We start from the raw sequence: 24020 nt of genomic DNA on the forward strand, positions 1-24020 counted from the left end.
TTCTGCGACACACTGATAAATATTTGATCGATCGATCGATTTAAAATGCAAGTCACTATTCTTAGTGAAACGCAACGTCACTTATGTTTGCAGCTAATGGTACTTATGAAATGTACAACAGAGGTTGTTACAAATAAAAACCGGTTTTATTTCTTATCAATGTATTGCAAATTCAGTTCGCCGACATTTTGGATTTAGACTGTTCCCTGTTGTTCAGTTTAGTGACATTTTTCAATCAGCGTGTCACCATTCACAACTGGTTATCCCACAACGCTATAATTATACTACCTTTGCAGTTAAAACCAGAGGGATTGTGGTAGTCCAAAGCTGTAAGTTTTCTTCGAAACATTTCCAAATGCGATGTTTATTAAGCAACAAATAAGACTAACTAGACAGCTGACTAGACTTGAACTAAACCCGTAGCATACGTAATAGCACGTCTGACGGACAGCATGACAATCCAATAGGGACAATGTGGCCTGCTATTTAATACAATTACGAGCATGCGCAATAATAGTACGCATGTGTAGGCAGATCTGCGTTTTACGCCTGCGTACAACGAGTAACATTTAACAGCACTGTCTGGTCTTTACTGTGTGTGCTCCAATTGTCTATGGCGCATTTTTTTGGCGGTGTTACCCTACGTATACTTTTCAGCAATACAGCTCCAGTCACCGCTAGCGCTGTAATTTTCTACGAATTTTACTACAACAATGCTTTGGTGCTGATATCTTATAAACACAGAATGAAAATCTGACTATATCTCGGCATAATTGAATAAGGAGAATTTGGTACGTGAAACTAAATCCGCATATGTAAAACATGGGGGAACAACCGGCTCATATATTCTAATTTTAGATTGTTACATAAATTTTAAACACGTCCCCAAAGTGTGTAACCCAGCCGATTTTCAAACCCAATGGACCTACACAACACAGTTGTGCAGTTCTGCGGGTATTGTTAAGAACGAAACAAAGGACAACAGTGAAAATGGCAGACTGTATCCGGAAATGTGCCGTTACAGGCTATGACGGGGATGTCGCCCTTTTCATACCCTTCCCAAGAAGCCAAACTGACAACAAGCATGGTTAATATTCATCTTTAACAGGATCCCGGATAAAGTTGCTACGTGGTTAGTTTGCTCTGCACATTTCACTCCGGACAGTTTCTCAAACCTTGGACAGTATAAAACAGCCTTGGCCCAGCGCTTAACACTGAAGAGAGGGGCAGTTCCAACTTTATTGGCATCACAACCTGTAAGTAGCTATCCATGCTGTGTGGTTTTATCCACTTTTTGATGGCTGAAGCCAGATTATGTTAAACTGAAAGTGTCATACTTAGCTAACAACTTTAACTTGTATTATTGTGGAGACTGAAAGCAAGTACCTACTATAGGTATAGTTGGATACTAGCAAACTCCAAGTAGCTAGCATAGCAAAGACATATGATAACCTAAGTTATTTACACGGAGGATCCTTTAATTTTCCTGTTTGTGTCCCTTTCAAAGAAGTTGCCTGTTTTGTCATATAAATGTACAGTATAGGGGGCGGCTTGGTGGTGCAGTGGTTAGCACTGTTGCCTCACACCTCTGGGACCCGGGTTTGAGTCTCCGCCTGGGTTACATGTGTGTGGAGTTTGCATGTTCTCCCCGTGTCGTCCTGGGATTTCCTTCGGGTACTCCGGTTGTGATGGGCTGGTCCCTCGTCCTGGGTTGTTCCCTGCCTCGTGCCCATAGCTTTCGGGATAGGCTCCGGACTCCCCGCGACCCAGTAGGATAAGCGGTTTGGAAAATGGATGGGTAGATGTACAATATATGGTGCATTGTCGTCAGTGTCTTTGTAATGTAAATTTCTCATTAATATTTAATCAATAAGACAAGGGTAACCAGCTCAGTAGATTAGAGATATCCAGTCTATGTCTAACTTGCTTCTTCCAGTTAATGTTAGCTTATCCAAACTATTCATTTCATGGGCAATTTAGTAAATCTATTAAAATCTGTTTTGTCTCAGAACTGTAGTATGACCTCTTTGCATGCTTTCATTTCATAGTACATCATATCATCTCCCGCTTACAAATGATGTAGGCTGCCAAACATATGCTCCTAATGTAGTATCCCAAGGAACAACTATCCTCGAAGACTTTGAGACCTCACTTCCGCAGCAAAGGTAATGTTACTGTAATGTACTGCATTAGAAGGACGTATTAATTGTGTTGTTTGTGTAACTGTGAGCTTGTTTATCACAGTGAGTTGCTACGCAATGGATGTCCTTTTAAAACTGTTTCCAGCTCTATTGGTCATCAGGTTTCATCATTGCGGATGCACACAGAAATTGGCTAAAACCAAATTATTGAAATCTTGTGTGGGGTTTCATTTTCCCCTTCCTTCAAATCATTAACATGTCTATTGTCTCTGATCGACCTATTAACCTAATTATTTTCTCTCTGTAAGAGAGGCTGGTATGCATTGTTATCACTAAGTATGAATGGGTATATCTACATGCAGAAGATGGCATATGGGTCATTCCTTGTGATGCTTGCAAAGTCGAGTGATTCCCTAAGTGTGCACTTGCACTGGACCGATTTGCATATCTTACTCACCTCTGATGAATGCAGGGCATTTATTAGCCATATTTACTAGTCAATAGTATGTCAAGTACAGGTGTCTGCAATGACATTAATGAAGCTTTCATTAAATTTTATTGCAGCATATCTGTAACAATTTTATGACTTACACCTGTGCTTGTTATACTATTTCATGTCAGTTTGGCTGCCATAAAAAAGGCCCATTAGTGATATGAAACCGTGTGACGCTACCTTTAGGTCAAGATATCTCAGCAACACCTTAAAAACCAAAGACCAAGTTTTCTGGAGATGTTCATAACATTATGATCTAAGCTTTAATAAAAAATTGATCAATTTTGAAATATAGGGTTTTTTATTTTCAATTATTTGTTTCAATTTATTTCAATATTTTATTTATTAAATTTTTTATATTTTAATCGGTTATTACATTGTAATTATTCATATAGGGATGGCATATTATTTGTTCAATCTATAGAGCTGGACAATAGCTTTAAAGCAATATAAGGACCACTTCTGTGCAGCTTTCATTAAGGTAAATATAGCCAGTCAAAATCATAGCCCCAAAAAAATTTAAATTTTGTTCACTTAAATCTCCCTCAATATTGATCCCAGACATGCCCAATTTGTTTCATGAGTTACTCATGTGACCAAATCAGCATGCCAAGTTTTGTTAAAATCGGTGCCAATGAGGTCTAAAAGTGTGATGATTTGACATGGCATTAATGACCCATGTGTGAATGGGTTGATTCGTGTGCAGAAGTTGCAGTTTTCATTTCAATATTACTGTCATGTCGATTTTATCTGAACAGGTACATTATATAATTTTTAGGCAGTTATATTCAAAACAGCACTACATACTCAGTTATATAAAGTTTTTTTTTTTTTTTTTATTGGCAGGCATACAGGTGACGGTGTCATATCAAAGTGTGGTGGTAGGCACTACAACTACTTCTATGTTGTGGAGCACAAAACTGCCACTTACTTCAACACCACTGAAGGCTTTAAGACAAGCAAAAAGACCCCGTCTTGAATTGCAGGAGGAAGATGTGGAGGATGTTTCCACTGCATGCACTGACCCACAAGATTTGACCTGTCATCCTTCACAGTCTGTTACAAATGTGACAGAGACAGCACAGCTTTCGTAAGTAGTGTTTTCACCAATCTGTGACTTTTTCAGGTTATGTGAATGAATTTAACTGTTGAACACAATTTGGTTATTTCTTTTTTATTGTTGTAGTGGCGCATGAAGGTCATCATATGGGGATGTTAAGTTCATAGTTTTTGAACAATGCCTCCTCGGCCTGTTCGACACTTGCCCTGTGTGCAACAGGGTTTGTAATATCAAACCACACAGAAAAGGGACCTTCTTAGCCGTTGACCAACAATGCCTTCATTGTCAGTTCTTTAGACAGTGGAGGAGTCAGCCTGTCATTGGCAGCACCAAATTCAGCTGTCTGCTGCCATTTATTTCTGTGGAGCTTCCTTTTTGAAGATGCAAAAGGTATTGTATCCATACTTTGGATCAAAATGTGTTAGTCAAAGCTAGACATGGTAACTTATAATACTCTTAAAGGTGTTTCGGGCGTTGCATCTGAAAACACATACATATGGTGCTTTTAGAAGGCATGCTAGGACATACATCGAACCTGCTGTCATCCGTAAGCTAAATAGGAAACAAGAAAAGATGCTTAATTTTCTGAGCCAGGAGAAGAGTGTCATTGGTCGTGGTGATATGCGCTCAGACACATCAGGTGCACATTTTTGTTTCAGATTTTATTTCTGTTTAAACATGTATGCATTGCTCAATACCTGCATGTGCAGTTAATATGTTTCCTTATTATAAATAATTCTGGTCAATTTCGAAATGTTTTGTAAATCATTGGTTGAATTGCAGGACATTCTGTGATGAATAGGAGGTACACCACGATGCACTTGAAGAGCAACACCATTGCAGACATACAGCTGGTACAGGTTTGTCAAAATACAGCAAAATCCATGGTCTTCACATCAGACTATGGATATCATGTTTATGTTACGTACAACTACATAAGATTTGTCAGCATGTTACTTTTTAAATGCCATGTTTAAATGCCCTTTGCGTAATCAATAATAATAAATGTAACTAGGTAGTTGACAAGACTTGAACTAAACCTGTAGCATATGTAAAAGAGTGTTTGACAGCATGACAGTCCAATAAGGACAATGCGCCCTTCAGTTTATTAATTATTAGGAACGTGTGCTGTAGTATTACGCATGTGTAGGTAGAAATCAGAAAGGATGTCTATGGCTCTGTCACTGGGCTCTGTCAGGTGCATTGTTTTTTGTGGATTTAACCTCTGCATGCACGTTATTTTTCAACTAGTGTTTTTTTTTTTTTTTAAACTTAAGTGAGGCTTCAATCACCGCTAATGCTGTACCTATCTAGGAATATTATTACATTATTACTATACATTGCTGTTTATTGATGCACTATATGGTCATAAGTATTCGGATGCACCTCTTAATCATGGAATTCAGGTGTTTCATTCAGAGCCATTGGCACAGGTGCATAAAATCAAGCACCTAGCAATGCAGTCAAGTTAAACATTCTTCAAAGAATGGGTTATTCTGAATGCCTTAGTGAATTTAGGTGTGGTACTTTCATAGGATGCCACCTTTGCAATAAGTCAATTTGTAAAATTTCTTCCCTATTAGATTTCATGGTCATCTGTAAATGTTTGTTTTGCAAAGTGATTGCGTTTAGGAGCAACAGAAGTGGCAGACCATATGAAGAAACAGAGTGGGGCTGCCGAATGCTGAGATGCATAGTGTGTAAAAATTGCCAAAACTCTGTTGACTCAGTAACTGCAGAGCTCCAGACTTCCTCTGGAATTAATCCCAGGACAAAAACTGTGCGATGGGATCTATTGTAAGGGACAATACTTTATCCCCTTGGGAACACGTTAACGCTATCCTTTTAAAATTCGTGCAATAAAACAGTCTGCTACAACCCCTGGCAAAAAGTATGGAATCACCCCTCTCAGAAGATGTTCATTCAAATGTTTAATTGTGTAGAAAAACAAAATCAATTACATACATGCCACAAAACTATTTTCACTCAACAATCCAAACTTCTGGCTGTATAAAACACTTAAAAAAAAAAAAAAAACAAAGAAAGATAACCAATGACAAAGAAAGATAGTCAATGACAGCTGTTTTAAAGATCAAACAGAGGAAAAAAATATGGACTCACACAAATCAGGAAAATTATATGGAATCACCATGCACTTTGCATTTCTAAAACAAACACCTGTATCTGATTACAACTGCTAATTAGTCTGCAGTTAAAAAAGAGTGCTTGCACACATTAGTGATGTGTCGAACCAAGATAATTGACATAACTCATGGCTCCAACACGAGAGATGTCAGTTGAAACAAAGGAGAGGATTATCAAACTTCTTGAAGAAGGTATATCTTCACGGAATGTTGCAAAAGATGTTGGTTGTTCCCAGTCAGCTATGTCTAAAATCTGGACCAAGTACAAATCAAATGGAAAGGTTGTAAAAGGGAAGTGTACTGGTAGACCAAGAAAGACATCAAAGCGCCAAGACAGAAAACTTAAAGCAATATGCCTTGAAAACAGAAAATGCACAACAAAACAAATGAAGAACAAATGGGCAGAAAGTGGAGTCCATGTCTGTGACCGGACAGTAAGAAATCGCCTAAAAGAAATGGGATTTACATACAGAAAAGCGAAACGAAAACCATCATTAACATCTAAACAGAAAAAAACAAGGTTTCAATGGGCTAAAGAAAGACAATCTTGGACTGCGGATGACTGGATGAGAGTTATATTCAGTGATGAATCCCGAATCTGCATTGGGCAGGGTGATGATGCTGGAAATTTTGTTTGGTGCCGTTCCAATGAAATTTATAAAGACAACTGCCTGAAGAAAACATGCAAATTTCCATAATCATTAATGATATGGGGTTGTATGTCAGGTAAAGGTATGGGAGACATGACAGTCATTACATCTTCTATAAATGCACAAGTTTATGTTGAGATTTTGGACACTTTTCTTATTCCATCAATTGAAAGAATGTTTGGTGATGGTAGCATAATTTTTCAGGATGATAATGCATCGTGCCATAGGACAAAATCTGTGAAAACATTCCTACAGGAAAGACATATAATGTCAATGGCATGGCCTGCAAATAGTCCGGACCTTAATCCAACTGAAAATCTGTGGTGGAAATTAAAGAAAACGACAAGGCTCCAACCTGCAAAGCTGATCTGGCAACTGCAATAAGACAAAGCTGGAGACAGATTGATGAAGTATACTGTTTGTCAGTTAAATCCATGCCTCAGAGAATTCAAGCTGTTATAAAAGCCAGAGGTGGTGCAACAAGGTACTAGAAGTGGTTTTATTTGGTGATTCCATATAATTTTCCTCAGATTTGTGTGATTCCATATTTTTTTCCTCTGTTTGATCTTTAGAACAGTTGTCATTGACTATAGTTATCTTTCTTTGTTTTTTTAAAAAAGTGTTTTATACAGCCAGAAGTTTGGATTGTTGAGTGAAAATAGTTTTGTGGCATGTATGCGCTTGTTTTTTTTCTACAGACTTAAACATTTGAATGACCATCTCATGAGAGGGGTGATTCCATACTTTTTGCCAGGGGTTGTAATAACTGAACTTTACTGTCCACCTGATGATCTCTTCGCCACTCTAGAGCTACAATATTTTATTTATTGGACCTGCGGCATGGTTTTCATTTACAATACAAAGTTTTTCCGCTAATAAGCTGGCTAGTTGTTTCACTGCTGGCACCGTTAAAACTGTATCAGTTATAGACTGAATTACGATAAAGTTTTTTCTAATATCCCCGGTGCCAGCAGTGCCACACTATTTTGTAAGGCCAATATAGTTTTGACTAATATCGCCGATGCTAGAAGCGATGCACTATTTTGGATGGCATGCACTGGCTAATCGTAGCATTACTCTCATAAATATTAATGAGACATATCCTACCACCCTGCAAAAAGGAAATTTGCTGCCCGCCCTGCTGCCCCTCGCGCACGAGGCAACATGGCTGCATCTACCAGCAGAGCTCCCGGAGCCTCTGGAGAAACACGCGGCAAAAAGGCTTGCATGGGGTGTTCCAAACTTTGGGAATACTTCAGTCATGACACCTTTTCTGACGTTAGATGACGTTAATGATGCCGTTTCAGCCATTTTATATTTTTTGTTTACTTATTCTGTAATTTGAGTGAGACAAATTATCGTTTATAACTATTCTTACGCACTAGCCTAAACCGCTCCTTGAATGTAGCCGAACAAACAATCAGAAACATTTGTCATACGAGGAACGGTTACTTGAGCTAAATCTTTTCAGTCTCAAGCAAAGGAGACTGAGGGGGGACATGATCCAGGTATATACGATTCTAACAGGTTTGGATGCTGTTCAACCAAATAGTTACTTCAGCATTAGTTTAAATACACGAACTCATGGCCATAGGTGGAAATTAGCGGGAGAACATTTCAAGCTGGATTTAAGGAAGCACTTCTTTACACAGCGTGTAGTCAGAGTATGGAATAGCCTTCCTGATAATGTAGTGCAAGCTGAATCCTTGGGTTCCTTTAAATCAGAGCTAGATAAGATTTTAACGACTCTGAGCTATTAGTTTAGTTCTCCCCAAGCGAGCTTGATGGGCCGAATGTCCTCCTCTCGTTTGTATAGTTCTTATGTTCTTATTGAGGGCCCAACGTCCTCTATTGCACCATGTGCTCACTGCCTGGCGTGGTGGAGCTGGATTGGCTTTTGCCATAGAATACCAGAATTGGCAGGTCTGCCACTGGCGCCCTGTGCGTCTCCCAGATGACAGCAGGTTTACCCTGAACACATGTGAAAGCCATGAAAGGGTCTGGAGAAGCCATGGAGAATGTTATGCTGCCTGTAACATTGTTCTGCATAACCGGTTTGGTGGTGGGTCAGTGATGGTCTGGGGAGGCATATCCATGGAGGGATGCACAGACCTCTACAGGCTAGACTATGATGCCTTAACTTCCATCAGGTATCAAGATGAAATCTTTGGACTCATTGTCAGACCCTGTGCTGGTGCAGTGGGTCCTGGGTTCCTCCTGGTGCACGACCTCATGTGGTCAGAGTATGTAGGCAGTTCCTGGAGGATGAAGCACTGGCCCCCACGCTCGCCTAACCTAAATCCAATAGGACACCTCTGGGACATTATGATTCAGTCCATCCAATGCCAGCAAGTTGTACCTCAGTTTGTCCAGGAACTCAGTGATGCCCTGGTCCATATCTGGGAGTAGAATCCCCAGGACACCATCTGTTGTCTCATTAGGAGCATGCCCTGGAGCATGCATACAAGCACGTGGAGGCCATACAAACAACTGAGTACGATTTTCAGTTCCTGAAATGAAATTTCGACAAAATGGACTAACTAGCTGCATCAACTTTCCCTGTTTGGAGGAAAAAGAATGCTGACTATAACCCCAGGAACACTATCCCTACTGTCAAATGCAGAGGTGGAAGCATTATGCGTTGGGGGTGTTTTTCTACCAAGGGTGCAGGACGGCTGCACCTCATCGAAGGAAAAATGGACAGGGCCAGGTACTGTAAAATCTTGGATGAGAACCTCCTCCCTTCAGCCACCCCTTCAGCGGGTGGGTCTTCCAGAAAGACAATGATCCTAGGCTTATGGCTAAGGTAACAAAAGAGTGATTCAAGAAGAAACACATTAAGGTCATGTGGTGCCCTAGCCAGTCTCCGAACTTTAATCCCATAAAAAACCTATGGAGGGAACTCAAGCTTCATCTATCCAAGTAACAGCCTAAAAACGTAAAGATTTGAAGGAGGTCTGCAAAGAGGAGTGGATGAAAATTCCTGATAATCTGTATGCAATCCTGGTGACCAACTACAAGAAACATCAGACAGCTGTACTTATTTATACTTTATTTCCCTAGATAAATAACAAATTGGTTTGTAACTGTTACATGTTTTTCTTGCTTGTTTTGTTAATAATCAAATAATTATTTCCCTCACTGTAGGTAACCTCTATTAGCCTAGCCACCACTCTCTTCTCTGCCCCTGATGCTCCATCATGTAAGTACAGAGTTGTCATCTCTGTATGTTTTTCTTCCAGGCTTTCATTCCTTTTTGCCAAGTGGAAGATCAGTGGGCTGCCACCTGACACAGCCATAGTTATCCTTTTGTCCTCTTGCCACTAATGTGTTTCCTTCTGAGTCAGTAGAAGTGTTTCTTCTCCCTTTTCTGTGACGTGTCAGTGTGTTATTTCTGTTTAACTGTTCAACTCAAGTCTTGACAAAGAAGTGAGGAATAACCACCTCTTTGTTTCCCCATCCTGCAGCACATCAGCAAAACTTTTAGGGTATTGCCTCACAATTTTCTGTGCAACAATTAGGCACAGAGACCTGGTAGGATTTAGGTCATATTTCCTCATTTCATCAAGTACAATACGGATGAGATGTTGGCAATCTGCTGGTGGCCTTTTCTTATTAGCTACTGCTGATTGTAAATCCACAGGCATCCTCTTTCAGGGAACCTCGAATGTTTGGGTCTAATTTTTGCCTGTTGATGGGAATGACCTGCAGCTATTAGAAGAGCCAGGTACTGGTGATGGTAAATTCTCTTGTTGTTGGTCAGTTTTCTTTTCTGCATTTTAGAATAAGAACACTGTTATTGCCAAAGTGAAGCTTATTTCTGTTGCACTGTATACAATTTACACAGGCATGCAAGTTAATGAACTAGCAATTCAAAAAGCAGATTTACTCATGTTGTTACCTTTTATGTGATAACTACATGTTTAGTCAGAACAAAATCTTATGTTGGTTTTATAACTTTACCTTATCTTATGATTTCCAGGCAGATAGAAGCTTGCGGCACTGAATGGGTCTTAAATGATCTACAAGGTGCTTTTAATTTACAAATGGAAGGTCTAATTTACTTTCCACTCCTTTTACTAACACTAGTTAAATAATAATCTGCTTTACAATTTCAGCGGGGACATTTGGTAAGACAGCTGTAATAGCTCCCAGAATCTCTTCACTTGAACATCTACAAGGAGAAAATGGCATGATGGAGAACTATTAGTGACAGGTCAAACACTCTGTATTCAGGAAAAGGATAGTATTCTACCAAGTCTTCTTGCTTAACATGTACCCAGTGTGGACTATGCAGCACAGAACTCACAGTGAATGCCCTGATCAATAAGACAAACAGAATTATAGTTTTCAGTTCTGAAATAAATATCCAGATTGTTCTTAACAAGCACAAACTTGATTTTGCCAAAAATAACACTCATCCTCTTTGGCAATAATGACATACATATTCTTTTTGTAATTTGTGCCCTTGAGAGTGACTTCACTTGCTGAAGCAGTATTCTCAGGTTGGAAATTGAAATTTGCGACTGACTGCTTAATCTTTTCACAATAATTATCATGGAAATATCTTGCCTTTAAAACTGCAATAAATGGTGGAAAACAGCTGCTTTCACTCAAGTAGGCTTGTAAGAGTTGGTGCCACTCTACTAACGTTCCACACAATTTTTTAAAATTCTGCAGTCTTCTTGAGCATTGCTTGAAATAAGAGTGCTTGCTCTCAAAACGTGAAGTCTAAAGACGTATCAGTGGACCAAAGTGAACATTTCTTTATTAATGGGTCAACTTAAGAATTCAGCAGGGGATCAAATAATTATTTCCCTCACTGTAGGTAACCTCTATTAGCTTAGCCATCACTCTATTAGCCTAGCCAAGTGGTGCAGGAAAACCAGGAAAGTTAACTTTTCTGAAAAAAACAGTAATCAATAAGTACGTACCTGCAAGAATGCTATTTGATCACTAGAAATTTCTGGAGCACAGACAATTTCAACAATCTGTCTAAGCTGTAAGATTAGCTGCCAGACCTCATTATCAACAGGAGAATCGATCTTGTCACCAATAAGCAAGGGCAATAGCCTCAAAAAGCACCAGTTCTGTGCAGCATTCTCTCCTAGCTTTCCACTACCTGTAACTGCCTCAGAGGGTGTGTCATTGCTGTCGTTTCCAAGATAGTGAAATTGATTAATCCGTTGATTCAAATCTGAATAAGTGAAATGTTTCACTTCACTCACAAGATGACTCAAAAACAATGCTAGATCAGTAAACGCTATTTCTTCAAACAGGTCATGGCCAAGGCAAGGTGGTAAACCAGACTGACAAACATGGAAGTATGTGAGTTTATTTAAATTTTATCCCACATTTTGTTTGTCCAGGCTGTATATCTTGTAAATGCATTCCATACATCTCTCTTGTTCTTAATGGAGCCAGTGACAGGGGTGAACGCAAAAACGTGTCTCTGTCAATTTCACAAAACCGACAAAAATGTGAGCTCTTGCCGAAATTTTCAACAAACCCTCCTATGCTGTGTGAGCCAAGATTGTCACTTGCAATTGCACACACACTGGCTTTGAAAATGCCCTCCACAATCAATTCCATTGTCCTCTATGTTTTTTTAGATCTGTAATTAGTGCCCTCAAACACTAAATGCTGATCAAAGTGTGTAAAGTAAGACTAGCTGCATTTGATCAATTATGTGGAAGTACTTTGTGTTTTTTTCCTTCCAGATCCAAGTGGATTGCCACTAAATGACTCTTAGTACAGAATGAGAGCTAAAGAGTTAGTACAATTTTGCAGCAATGAATTTTCTTTGATCTTTCCACCCCATACATCCTGTAAAATATGCTTAGATGCAATACGGCTATGAGATTTGTCATACTGTTCACGGAAAGCTTGACACTGAAAAAAGGATTTTTAAGTTTCCTTTATAGGAACATAGTATAAAAAGCACTCCTTCCCTATTTCATTTTGACCAAGACATTGGCAGTGGCCAGGGACGGATTACGGACCGGGCCAGCGGGGCCGCTGCCCAGGGGCCCTTGGGGTGCAGGGGGCCCGTGGGGCCCCTAGCCCAAAACAATTTGCAACACTTATCAACAATGTATTTTCGTTTGTCTATTTTAGAGGGCCTACATTCTTTGATCCTCTGCCTACAAGGACCCCTGATCCTATAGGGAGGGCGTTTGGTTGCCAAGGGCCCTTGAATTGTGGTGGTTGTGGTGGTGGTGGTGGGGGGTGGTGGGGGGGGCCCTCGCGAACGTTTTGCCCAGGGGCCCACGCAACCCATAATCCATCCCTCGCAGTGGCTCAACATATCCAGTGGTGCAAAAATGGGGTATGCAGTATATGCGGTGCATACTGGCGCACTGCCAGGGGGGGGCGATGAAACGAGACAGCGTATGGCTAAGCCAGCACCAAACTGAAAACAAGACAGTGTGAAATACAATCTAAAACTTAACATTAATTCTAAACACAGACACTCCTCTACTTACGAATAAGATGCATTCTGAACGGCCGTTCATAACTTGAAATGTTCGTAAGTCGTTATTCAACAACATTTTAAGGGTATACGCAAATACAAAGAACTAGGATGCTGGGAGTACTCATGCTACGCTGCTGCGAAGTGGGAGTAGCGCCATGCCGTACAAGTTGGAATTGGCACGCAGAAAAAAATATGTTGCGGACAAGAAACAAGAGCCCAATGAACACAATTTGGACTTGCAGTCCTCTTCGTTCATGTGTGTGAAAGTTCGTAAGTTAAAAGTTTGTAAGTAGATGAGCATCTGTACTTGTATTATAGAGATAAACAAGCTGGGCTATACATGATTACGGCCTCAATGTGAGCACACTCGATTAACAAAAACAGCATAGAAAAACTTGCCTTTTCATTTAATGTCCAGTGTTTCAGCAGTAGTTCTTGGAGAAGTGGCGAAATTCACATCCCATAATGCACTGAATTTCCCGGTAACACTGCTGTAAATATGTTGAAAGCAACGAAACTTCCCACAATGCCTAGCATTTTACAGTAAAATGCAGTAAATACATGAATACAGTAATTTACTGGTTTAAAAATACAGCGATTTTTTTTTTTTTCCTTTTCTTTTTTTTCTTTTTTACTGTGTATGTAGTGAAATGTGTAACTCTGAAATTTAGTGATATGTATATTAGAATCATGAAGTGTCATCTTTCTTTGTTTTAGGTTCACCCCAGGCTTTTTTATGAACTGTAATGTAATATCAGACAGAGTGTGATGAATTTCTGAAGGCAACAGCATTTTAAATATGACCATTTCTTTGAAACGTCTCTTGAAAAATGTAGGTGCAGTTTGTCAGGACTAAAGACTGGTGAACCTTTGGTGAACAAGTCCTGTGATTAAAGCATGTGGTGCTGCTTAAAACATTGTGTTGTATGCTGAATGTTTCTTGCCAGTAGAGTAGATGTTGCTATACTGTTCCATTAAGATATTCAAGTATTATTATTTTTTAAATCATTTAATGAAATTGTCACGATCGGGGCGAGCAGAACGGCGATCGTGCGAGCAGGCAGGCAAGAAACAGGCTGGAAGCCGAAAATCAGGGCAAACAAGGGGTTTATTCGGAGACCAGGGCAGGACAGGACACTGCTGGAGATGATCAGGGAGGCACATGTGGGTAATCAGGGGGGCGTGGCACACGAGGAGTGGATGAGTCGGGCATCACAGAACCCCCCCCAAAGGCGCGCTTCACCGGGCGTGCCTAGGAAGGGGCGAAGGACGGGACGAGGGAAAACCTGGACCTGGAACAGAAGAACAAAAGAATCAACGCTGGACAGGAAACAAGACCGAAGTATAAAACAGAGCTAAGGACAAGACGTAGGACAAGACCTGACAGAGGATAGGGAAGGCAGAAAGACAGATCAGGAAGGGCGGAATGGAAGGGACGGGCGGAACAAAAGGACTGGGAGTGCAAGGAGGGAACATCGGGGGACAAGGAGCAGAAAAGGGCAGAATGAAAGGACAAGGCAGCGGACGCGGGAGCGGTTGCTCGGGCGCTGGGTCAGCAGACAGGAGCAGTTGCTCCAGCGCGGGCTCCGCCGGCAGAGTCGGTCGTTCGCCTGTGGGAGCCCCCCCTCCAAGGCGCGCGTCTCCAGGCGCGTCAGTGAGGGAAGGTGGTTGTACGGGCGTTGGATTCGCGGGCAGAGGCAGCTGCTCCGCCGCGGGGTCCGCCGGCAGAGGCGGCCGTTCCAGCGCAGGTAGCTGCGGCGGTGACCGCGCGGAATGCTTTGGTGGCAGGAACGAAGAGAGCTCCTCAGGCCCGGCTGTCACCGCTAGTCGCGGAGGCGTCTGCCCAGGCTGTTCTGTGGCCCAGTGTTTTCTCCGGATTGGAGAAGCTGCTGGGGGAGGCAGCTTAGCAGAGCTGGGGCCCTTCGGGGTGATCGGGATGTCCTCCCGATTCTCTTCCAGGAGAGACGCCGGGACGAGGGTGCACGCCCCTAGGGCGATCGCCGGTCTTCTCCGGCGCAAGGCGGTGGCAGGAGGCGGCGCTACGTCCGAAAAAATGGATGGCGGAAGAATGGACTCCGGCTCTGGGTAAGGGAAGAGGTAGGGATCCTCTTCCTCGCTTGATGGCCAGAACATTGACACGGGGCAGGAACCCCGAGGGATTGGTCCCAGGACTGGGGCCAGGACGCGTACCTCCTCCTCCTCCTCCAAAGGGAGCCAAAGTCTGGAGAGTGAGCAAGCTCCTAGTTGGATCGGCTCCTCTGGGATCCTCCGTCTTCTCCGTTTATTTTTCTTTTGTAGGTCCGTCATTCTGTCACGATCGGGGCGAGCAGAACGGCGATCGTGCGGGCAGGCAGACAAGAAACAGGCTGGAAGCCGAAAATCAGGGCAAACGAGGGGTTTATTCGGAGACCAGGACAGGACACTGCTGGAGACGATCAGGGAGGCACATGTGGGTAATCAGGGGGGCGTGGTACACACGAGGAGCGGACGAGTCGGGCATCACAGAAATAGGTATATATCTCATCATTGATGACTGTGGTCCACCTAAGTGACAAATAACCCATCCTGGATGGATGATTCTTCAAGGCCTGCTGTGGGAACCGCATTGTGTAGCATTAAGAGAAAAGGAGTATTACAAATGAGAAGTCACCCTGGCCCCCTTGTACTCATTTTGGATGCTTAAATTACTAAATTGTGATTTTAATGGTAATCTGTATGATTTAATGGTCTGAGTGAGTCTCCAGTACTACATGAATTATAAACTTAAAAACTCTTAACTTAATACTATTTTCTTTCTTGAGTTGAACTAGTTTGTGTCTAATTTTTATTTTATTTATTTCTTTGCCGCCCTTGTCTTAAAGGCTAGAGGAGGTCTGTGCTTCTGACATGGCAATTTTTGGTGTTTGTCACTGAACTTACGTAAAATTTTAAGACAGGTCTGTGAACTGTGCTTGCAACAAAAATGTCTAAAAGGCTAACTTTTATGGTGCAGTCAGGAAAAAGGTGATGATCCAACAGCTCAGCGATGCCAGAAAGGAACATCAGGCTGACGCAGAAGAGATTGACCGGATGAGAACTAAAACAATTGTATAACGTGAAGTCAGAATTCAGAGCACCCTATGATTCAGCGAGGTCTCCAACTTCCTTTCCGACAGTGCTGTCTCCCCCAAGGCATTCAGACCTCACCCAAGGGACCTCTCATCAGGATGAGGTATCTCCTTGCCCATCACCGGACCCTGAGGAACCAAGCACCTGGAAGGTTTCTCGAAGAAGAAGACGACACGGCAAATGTAAGGCTTACTGAAGCGAACTCCACACCAGCATTGGGTTACCAATAAGGAGCTTGATAAAGTAGCTCGGAATATCAACACATTTACCCCTAACCCCAGGGGGGGCCACAACATTCATGCTTACCTCCAAGACATTGACTTCCATCTCCAAAGACTGGACAACGTGAATAATAAGGACAGGGTCTACCTCATCAGGATCACATCTAGCTTGGAGGTCCGCAGCTTCCTGGATCAACAGCCCAGCCAAATCAAGGCCGACTCCAAGCTGCTGCATGAAGCGCTGACTTGAGAGTTTATTGATCCTCAGTTGGTACAAAGTATTGCTGTTGCACTAGATATCAAACAGGGCAAACAAAGAAGCACCCCAAACCTACTACAGTCACCTTTGTAGAGCGTACTTTGAATGTGCTTAACCGTATTTTCCAAAAATGAGCCAGACATGAAAGAAGATGTGAACTTCAAGGCTCTCTTCCTTAAGAATCTCCACCCAACCATAAATCACTACCTTGGGCTCGTGGCTTATTCCCGAGTCAACAACTGTGTGACCTGGCAATGAAGGCAGACCACAAGCAAAGAGCAGCATCCGAGAAAGCACCTAAAGCTATGGCAGTGCTGAAATTTGGCATTACAGACTCCAACCTGTCATTGGAAACTGGTGTAGGATCACACACATGCATAAGCCAGGGCTGAGATAAGGCTCAGCCTGCTGAGAGGAACTCGTTGGCCTAGGCACAAAAGGGGGTTAGTGACCCCACACACACACACACACACACATACACACACACATAACAAGGGAGGCCAGCATTCCAACTTTTATTGCTTAGAGATTTAGGGACCTACAGACAGCAGAATAGACCTCAAGGATAGGGATACCTCAACTTGGTACGCAACTCCCTTCCTGTCCATCCTGCCTTTCAAACCACAGACTCACCCAACACCCTAAAAAAAGCTCTCTTTTAAGTTTGGCTAGTGTACACCCTGTATATGTGCTTACTTATTATTGCTTGTCTCAAAATCCATCTAGGTTATATTTGTTGTGTCCTTAGACAATCTTAGTGTTTTGTGTGCCACTCTTATAACCATGTTTTCACAGAGTATCACCTATTTTACCCTTCACACTTGAACCATTACATAAATATGGATAAATATACACGTCTAGCTACCCCTGCATACATGCTCTCATGGTTATACCAGAGGAATTGTGAACATTTATTTTACTTCCGTACACATGGGAGAAGACATTTAAATTACCTGAACTAATTTTTTCTTGTGAGACCACGGGGGACCAGGGAACCAGGAGAAAGACTCAAGGATTCCGGTAAACGAGGGATTTACTGAGGGTAGACACGCTCAGGAACATAGAGATGTCAGACGTTAATGACAGAACTGGGAATGTCCAGTGATTACCATGTTTGGGCCAGTGGATCTTCAGACCAATCTACATGTAAGTTATGAGATGTTTTTTTTTTATCTGTAATGCTTCAGGGAAGTTGATAGTGAAGGAATTAAGGCTGAACATAGGCAATGCTTTGGAATGCTGACACCAAATTTGGCAGAGGTTGTAGGGGCCATACCCTTAGGATCTGCAAGCTTATGATGGGTTTGGGTTAGCATGAAGATTCTCATTTTTCTTGTTTCTTTAGACATGGCTGAGGTCAAGTGAGGTGAAAATTTTGTGTTCACGCATAGGCATTTTTGGCGAATTCACCTAACAGGAAATAAAACCATGTCTTGCAATGCTTTAACACCTGGCTATTCAGTTGGTGGCCTGCAGGGTCTCAAATACTGGCAATTTGAGTAGGCTATTTATTGCTTTAATTTTTTTTAGTAAAATAAAATAATAATGTTTATCATTTAAGTAGGATCCTGTGTCAGGCAAGTTAGAGTCGCTCATAAATGGACCTATGCATAACTGTCCCGGACCAGTCAATTAAAAACAAGTCATCCCTGGCTGACATCACTACTCTCCACTTTAAAATCACTGTGTGCTATTCTCGGCACCTGTGGTCCTGTTCTTGTTAGCACGTTAGCCTCAGAGAAAATGTCTCTTTCTACTTTAAAAGTAGAACAGGCAATTCATATGTGTTTATATCTGTCTGTGCAATGCCCATGTGTTTATAGCGAGTGCATATTGGTGTATAAAGAATATAACTTAAGATACACACCTGAGTTTATTGCTCTTTCTGAATTGAAAAAAAGTAATTTCTCTCATTAGATAGTTAAAATTGGCTAAGTAGGCTACATATGTTAAGTAGTAATAAGGATTGAGTTTTGAACAAGTTGTAAGTTGCAGTTTGAATAGTGTCATGATATTCACATAATAATGCCATATTATGCACTTGCAGAAGAGCAGCGGCTGTACTCCTGAATAACCGAGCTGCTCGTCCTATCTCTACGGGAGAGCTCAGCCACCCTGCGGAGGAAACTAGAGCCCTGCGCGGGACTGTTTTTTAATCCTGCTCCCGCGGTCTGTCTCTGTCACTCCCGCTTGCTCCCCCAATATTTCTGTCCAATCCCGCCCGCACCCGCAGATCCATTAACGGATATACTGTGTGATTAAATAAATTTATATGCATTACATTTTTATTCCAATAGAACAAGAACTGAATAAATAAAACGATTTCAACAAAAATCTTTGAATAGTCCAAATCTGTACAACAAATGTTTAAATATCACATTATTATAAACAAACAAGATCATCTTAAAAACAGAAGAGAACCCTGAACCCCATTTCAAAGAAATACATTCAAACTAGCTGAACATCACAACTTAATACAATGGCTCAGAACAAACATGAATATATGACACAAAATAAATGACATCAGTTATATTCTCCATCCTGCCAAAAATCTTGGGACCCGCTGTCTATTTTTAGCCACCCGCTCCCGCCCGAGGCAACCTTAAAACCACCCGCTCCCACGAGATTTCTTTTGGGACTAGCGGGATTCCAGTCCCAATGCAGGGCTCTAGAGGAAACCCATTTTCGCCGCTTGTATTCATGACCTCGTTCTTTTAGTCACCACTACCCACAGCTCATCATAGGAACGTAGATTGACTGGTAAATCGAGAGCTTTGCCTTTTGGCTCAGCTCTTTCTTCACCATGACAGATCGATGCAGCGCCCGCATTACTGCTGACGCCGCACCAATTCGCCTATCGATCTCCCGCTCCATCCTTCCCCCCCGGGAAGGACCTCCTCCCCGACCTGGAGAGAGCACTCCACCCTTTCCCAGCTGAGGACCATGGTCTCGGATTTGGAGGTGCTGATTTTCATCCCAGTTGCTTCACACTCGGCTGCAAACTGCTCCAGTGAGAACGGTCTGGTGAGGCCAACAGAACCACATCATCTGCGAAAAGCAGAGACCTAATCCTGAGGTCACCAAACCAGACAACCTCAACGCCCTGGTTGCACCTAGAAATTCTGTCCATAAAAGTTATGAACAGAATTGGTGACAAAGGGCAGCCCTGGCAGAGCACAACCCTCACCGGAAACAAGTCCGACATACTGCCGACAATGCAGACCAAGCTCTGACACCGGTTGTACAGGGACGGAACAGCCCTTATAAGGTAGCCCGGCACCCCGTACTCCCAGAGCACTTCCCACAGGACTCAAATGCCTTCTCCAAGTCCACAAAACACATGTAGACTGGTTGGGCAAACTCCCACACACCCTCCAGGACCCTGCTGAGAGTATAGAGCCGATCCAGTGTTCCACGGCCAGGGTGAAAATAGACCGGGGAGGCTGAGTAGTGTGATCCCGCTATAGTTGGAACACACCCTCCGGTCCCCTTTCTTGAAGATAGGGACCACCACCCCGGTCTGCCAATCCAGAGGCACCGCCCCCGATGTCCATGCGATGCTACAGATGCAAGCCAACAGCCCTGCAACATCCAGAGCCTTGAGGAACTCCGGGCGAATCTCATCCACCCCCAGGGCCCGGCCACCGAGGAACGTTTTCTCCAGCTGTCCAAATAGGTCATTAAATAAACTCCAGCTAGTCCAGAATGCAGCAGCCAGAGTCCTCACCAAAACTAAAAAATATGATCATACTACCCCAATTTTATCTTCACTGCACTGGCTGCCAGTTAGATTTCGTGTTGACTACAAAACACTGCTCTTAACCTATAAAGCTGTAAATGGTCTTGCACTGCAGTATGTGAGTGACCTCATTTGCAACTACATTCTGAATTGTACACTTAGATCACAAGGTCTTCTATCCATACTCAGAATAGAGAATGTTACTTTTGGGGGAAGAGCATTTGCTCATAAAGCATCACAGCTATGGAATTAACTTCCTATTAGTGTTCAGAACTCAGACACAATTTCTGCTTTTAAGTCAAGGCTTAAGACGTAACTCTTTAGCAAGTCTTTTGAATAGTTAAATCCCCTTTTCTAAAGTGAATGGGAAATCTGGAGACTCAAAGTCATTTGAGATTAAAGGTGAATGGGGGGGATTGGTGCTGTCGTCCTGCCACTCTCGCCGATCACTTAAGCTGTGGACAGCAGGTAGGCTTGACGCCAAAACCCCTGGAAACCCTCATGTCTGTGCTTCCTTCCAGGTCTCTCTTTTAGCCAGGCTGTCATAGTTACTTTAGTCCTGCCGGAGGTTAGGTTAGGTGTAGGGCAATAACTCTTCCCCATCTTCTTTTCCGAGCTGATACTGAGCTGACTCTACACCATGTGAAGCCGCACCTGGACTCCTGGAGATAAAAACATGAAACCAATTGGGACTTTATAACTATATGAACATTAATGAATGTCAACAAAAATGCAGTTTCATGCTCCCCGGTCACCCAGAGGAGGATGGGGTACCCTTCCGAGTCTAGGTTCCTCTCAAGGTTTCTTCCTGCTAGAGGGAGTTTTTCCTTGGCACTCTCGCCTCAGGCTTGCTTGGTAGGGTTCTGGCAGGTTAAATGTAAAATGCTTTGTGACAATGACTGTTGTTAAAAGTACTATATAAATAAAATTGAATTGAATTAAATTTTAACCACCTCAGCGACTTCCACCCCAGAGATAAGTGAGTTCAGCCCCAAGTCCCCAGACTCTGCTTCCTCATTGGAAGGTGTGTCGGTGGGATTGAGGAGGCGTTCAAAGTATTCCTTTCACCGATCCACAATGTCCTGAGTTGAGGTCAGCAGCGCCCCATCCCCAACATAAACAGTGTTGATGCTGCCCCACTTTCCTGCCCTGAGCCACCGGATGGTGGACCAGAATCTCCTCGAAGCCGCCTGGAAGTCGTTCTCTATTACCTCACCAAACTCCCCCGTACCCAAGATTGTGCCTCAGCGACCATCGAAGCCGCATTCCACTTGACCCGCCGGTACTCATCAACTGCCTAGCCCACTGGCTAAAAAGGCCCGATAGGACTCCATCTTCAGCTTGACAGCATCCATCACCGCTGATGTTCACCAGCGGGTTCAGGGATTGCCGCAGCGACAGGCACCGACCACCGGTTGGTTCTGCCAAACGTTCCTAACAGACCCGCACTATACGCTTGGGCCTGCCAGGTCTGACCATCTTCCTCCCCCACCAGCGGAGCCAACCCACCACCAGGTGGTGATCGGTTGACAGCTCCGCCCCTCTCCTCACTCGAGTGTCCAATACATGCAGCCGCAAGTCTGATGACATAACCACAAAGTCGATCATTGTACTGTGCCCGAGGGTGTCCTGATGCCAGGTGCACATATGGACATCCGTATGTTTGAACATCCTCCGTATGTCCTCCCAATCATCCCCCTCCAGGTCTCACTGTCATTGTCCACGTGAGAACATTGAAGTCCCCCAGCAGAACAAGAGAGTCCCCAGGAGGAGTGGTCTCCAACACCCTTTCCAAGGACTCCAAAAAGGGTGGGTATTCTGAACTGCCGTTTGGCGCATAAGCGCAAACAGTCAGGACCAGTCCCCCAACCCGAAGGTGAGCGAAGGGAGGCTACCCTGTCGTCCACCGTGGTAAAACCCCAATGTATAGGCACCCAGCCAGGGGGCAATATGTATGCCCACCCCTGCTCAGCGCCTCTCCCTGTGAGCAACTACAGAGTGGAAGATGGTCCAACCCCCCTTAAGGAGACAGGTTTCAGAGCCCATTGTCATGTGTCGAGGTGAGCCCGACTATATCTAGTTGGAACCTCATAACCTCACGCACAAGCTCAGGCTCCTTCCCCAACAGAAAGGTGACATACATGTCCCTAGAGCTAGCTTCTGCAGCTGAGTTTCGGACCGCCAAAGATCCTCGCCTTCGGCCACTGCCCAACTCACACTGCACCCGACCCCTTTGGCCCCCCCTACAGGTGGTGAGCCCAAGCTTTATCATATAGGGGCGGAGAAGTAATTGGACCCCAAAAGACATGGAATAATAGTAAAGACACTTAGGGGCAGAATACCTCAGCCCAAGAAAGGAAGTACAATGACTGCAATTGATCCAGAAAGATGATGCTTGAGATATTCCCTGTGAGGATCTTGATTAGAGTCATGAAAAGCGTATAAAATCAGTATGCCTCACTGTCACTGTGGGCATATTCAATATGAGCTGCACTCTAGAAGGGTGTCAACTTTGGGATGTAATCCATGTGGATGCAATGAAAAACTGACTTTGGAATTCAACACCAGCAGCTCCTGACTCCTAATTTGGGTCAAAGGAAGAACAAAAACAGGAGAACATGCGAACTCCGCACAAATGGAGCCATGGCAGAGACTCAAACACTTGTTCCAGGGATGTGAGGCAACACTACTAATGACTGCATTAATGTAAGAATGTAGAACTTTGCAGATGTAATTATGATCTTATTGTGATCAACTTTAAAAGATCTGGAGTGATTTGCCGACTGAAGGGGTGCTGTAATAGCAAACTTTACATTCCTACTCAAACTTCTGATGTCTTTGTAGTAAAATAATGATTCTGATTTTGTATAATTCTTTTAGCCCTGCTGAAGTCAACTTTTCATGGTTGCTCTATCACAATATAAACAATTGTGAATAATACAGAAACCCAAGGACACACTGATAGCATTTTCCTTGGCTGATCCTGATTGCTGTTTTTTTTTAAGCCTGACCTACCAATTCTGATCCTGTCCTATTCCTATTTTCTTAGTTTAATAATTATTATCAGATATTTTAAACACTTCTTTTTGACCATAGCATCCTAGAAGCAAAATACGTTTAATATCCTGTCACGACAGGACACATGAAAGGAATGACAATGCCACTGATTTCAAAACCTGAAGGGGACTTTATTTCATAACTGAATCTTCTTTTACGTGATGGGCTGGCCCCCCGTCCTGGGTTGTTCCCTGCCTCGTGCCCGTAGCTTCCAGGATAGGTTCCGGACCCAGAAGGATAACTGGTTTGGAAAATGGATGGATGGATGAATGTTCTTTCTACTCTAAGTACTAATATATATCTTGCTCCTTGAAACTGAAGCAGGCAGGGTTTGTTGGATATAATGGGTATGGCTCTCTCAGGGGGAGAGGTGCTGTTCTTGGAAGATGCTTTTGTCTGCTTGAGTATGTTCAGCTTCTGAAGTTGGGGAGAGTGCTGGTAACATCACCCCTGCCTGTCTGAGATAGATTAGAGTCTCCAATGACCTTTGTCACTATGCACCTCTAGCAGGGAAAAAAGTCACTAGCCAGGGTACATAATGTGGCTGGCTTCCTTTCTTCTGGTGGCAGGGTGCGACATCTGCTGGCCAAACAGGTACATAATGGACATGATAGGGATAAATCCTGACCAAATCTTTTCAAGTAAAATGTCAAATTAAATTGGTTGTTCCAAA

The 24020-nt window shown here is 43.0% G+C and overlaps 1 protein-coding gene and 1 long non-coding RNA gene across 12 annotated transcripts in view; one reads left to right on the top strand and one right to left on the bottom strand.

Annotated features, from left to right (window-relative positions):
* Positions 1-466, bottom strand: part of rtraf (RNA transcription, translation and transport factor) — a 7869-nt gene extending 7403 nt beyond the window's left edge. The window contains exon 1 of the mRNA XM_048974959.1: positions 289-466. Within this exon, the coding sequence (XP_048830916.1) occupies positions 289-349 (61 nt within the window). The 5' untranslated portion in view covers positions 350-466. The remainder of the gene's footprint in view (positions 1-288) is intronic.
* A 66-nt stretch (positions 467-532) lies between these two features.
* LOC125707685 (uncharacterized) lies at positions 533-24006 on the top strand. Of its 11 annotated transcripts, none has more exons than XR_007382321.1 (7): positions 533-1256; positions 2049-2165; positions 3481-3724; positions 3984-4084; positions 4478-4554; positions 9636-22099; positions 22862-24006. It is a non-coding gene; the product is annotated as an uncharacterized LOC125707685 (long non-coding RNA). The 11 variants fall into 11 exon arrangements; XR_007382330.1 differs by having other exon boundaries at positions 538-1256; positions 9636-11816; positions 18599-24006; XR_007382331.1 differs by having other exon boundaries at positions 538-1256; positions 9636-11812; positions 18599-24006.
* The last annotated feature ends 14 nt before the right edge of the window (positions 24007-24020 follow it).

This window comes from Brienomyrus brachyistius, chromosome 14 (assembly GCF_023856365.1).
Source record: "Brienomyrus brachyistius isolate T26 chromosome 14, BBRACH_0.4, whole genome shotgun sequence".
Lineage (NCBI taxonomy): Eukaryota > Metazoa > Chordata > Actinopteri > Osteoglossiformes > Mormyridae > Brienomyrus > Brienomyrus brachyistius.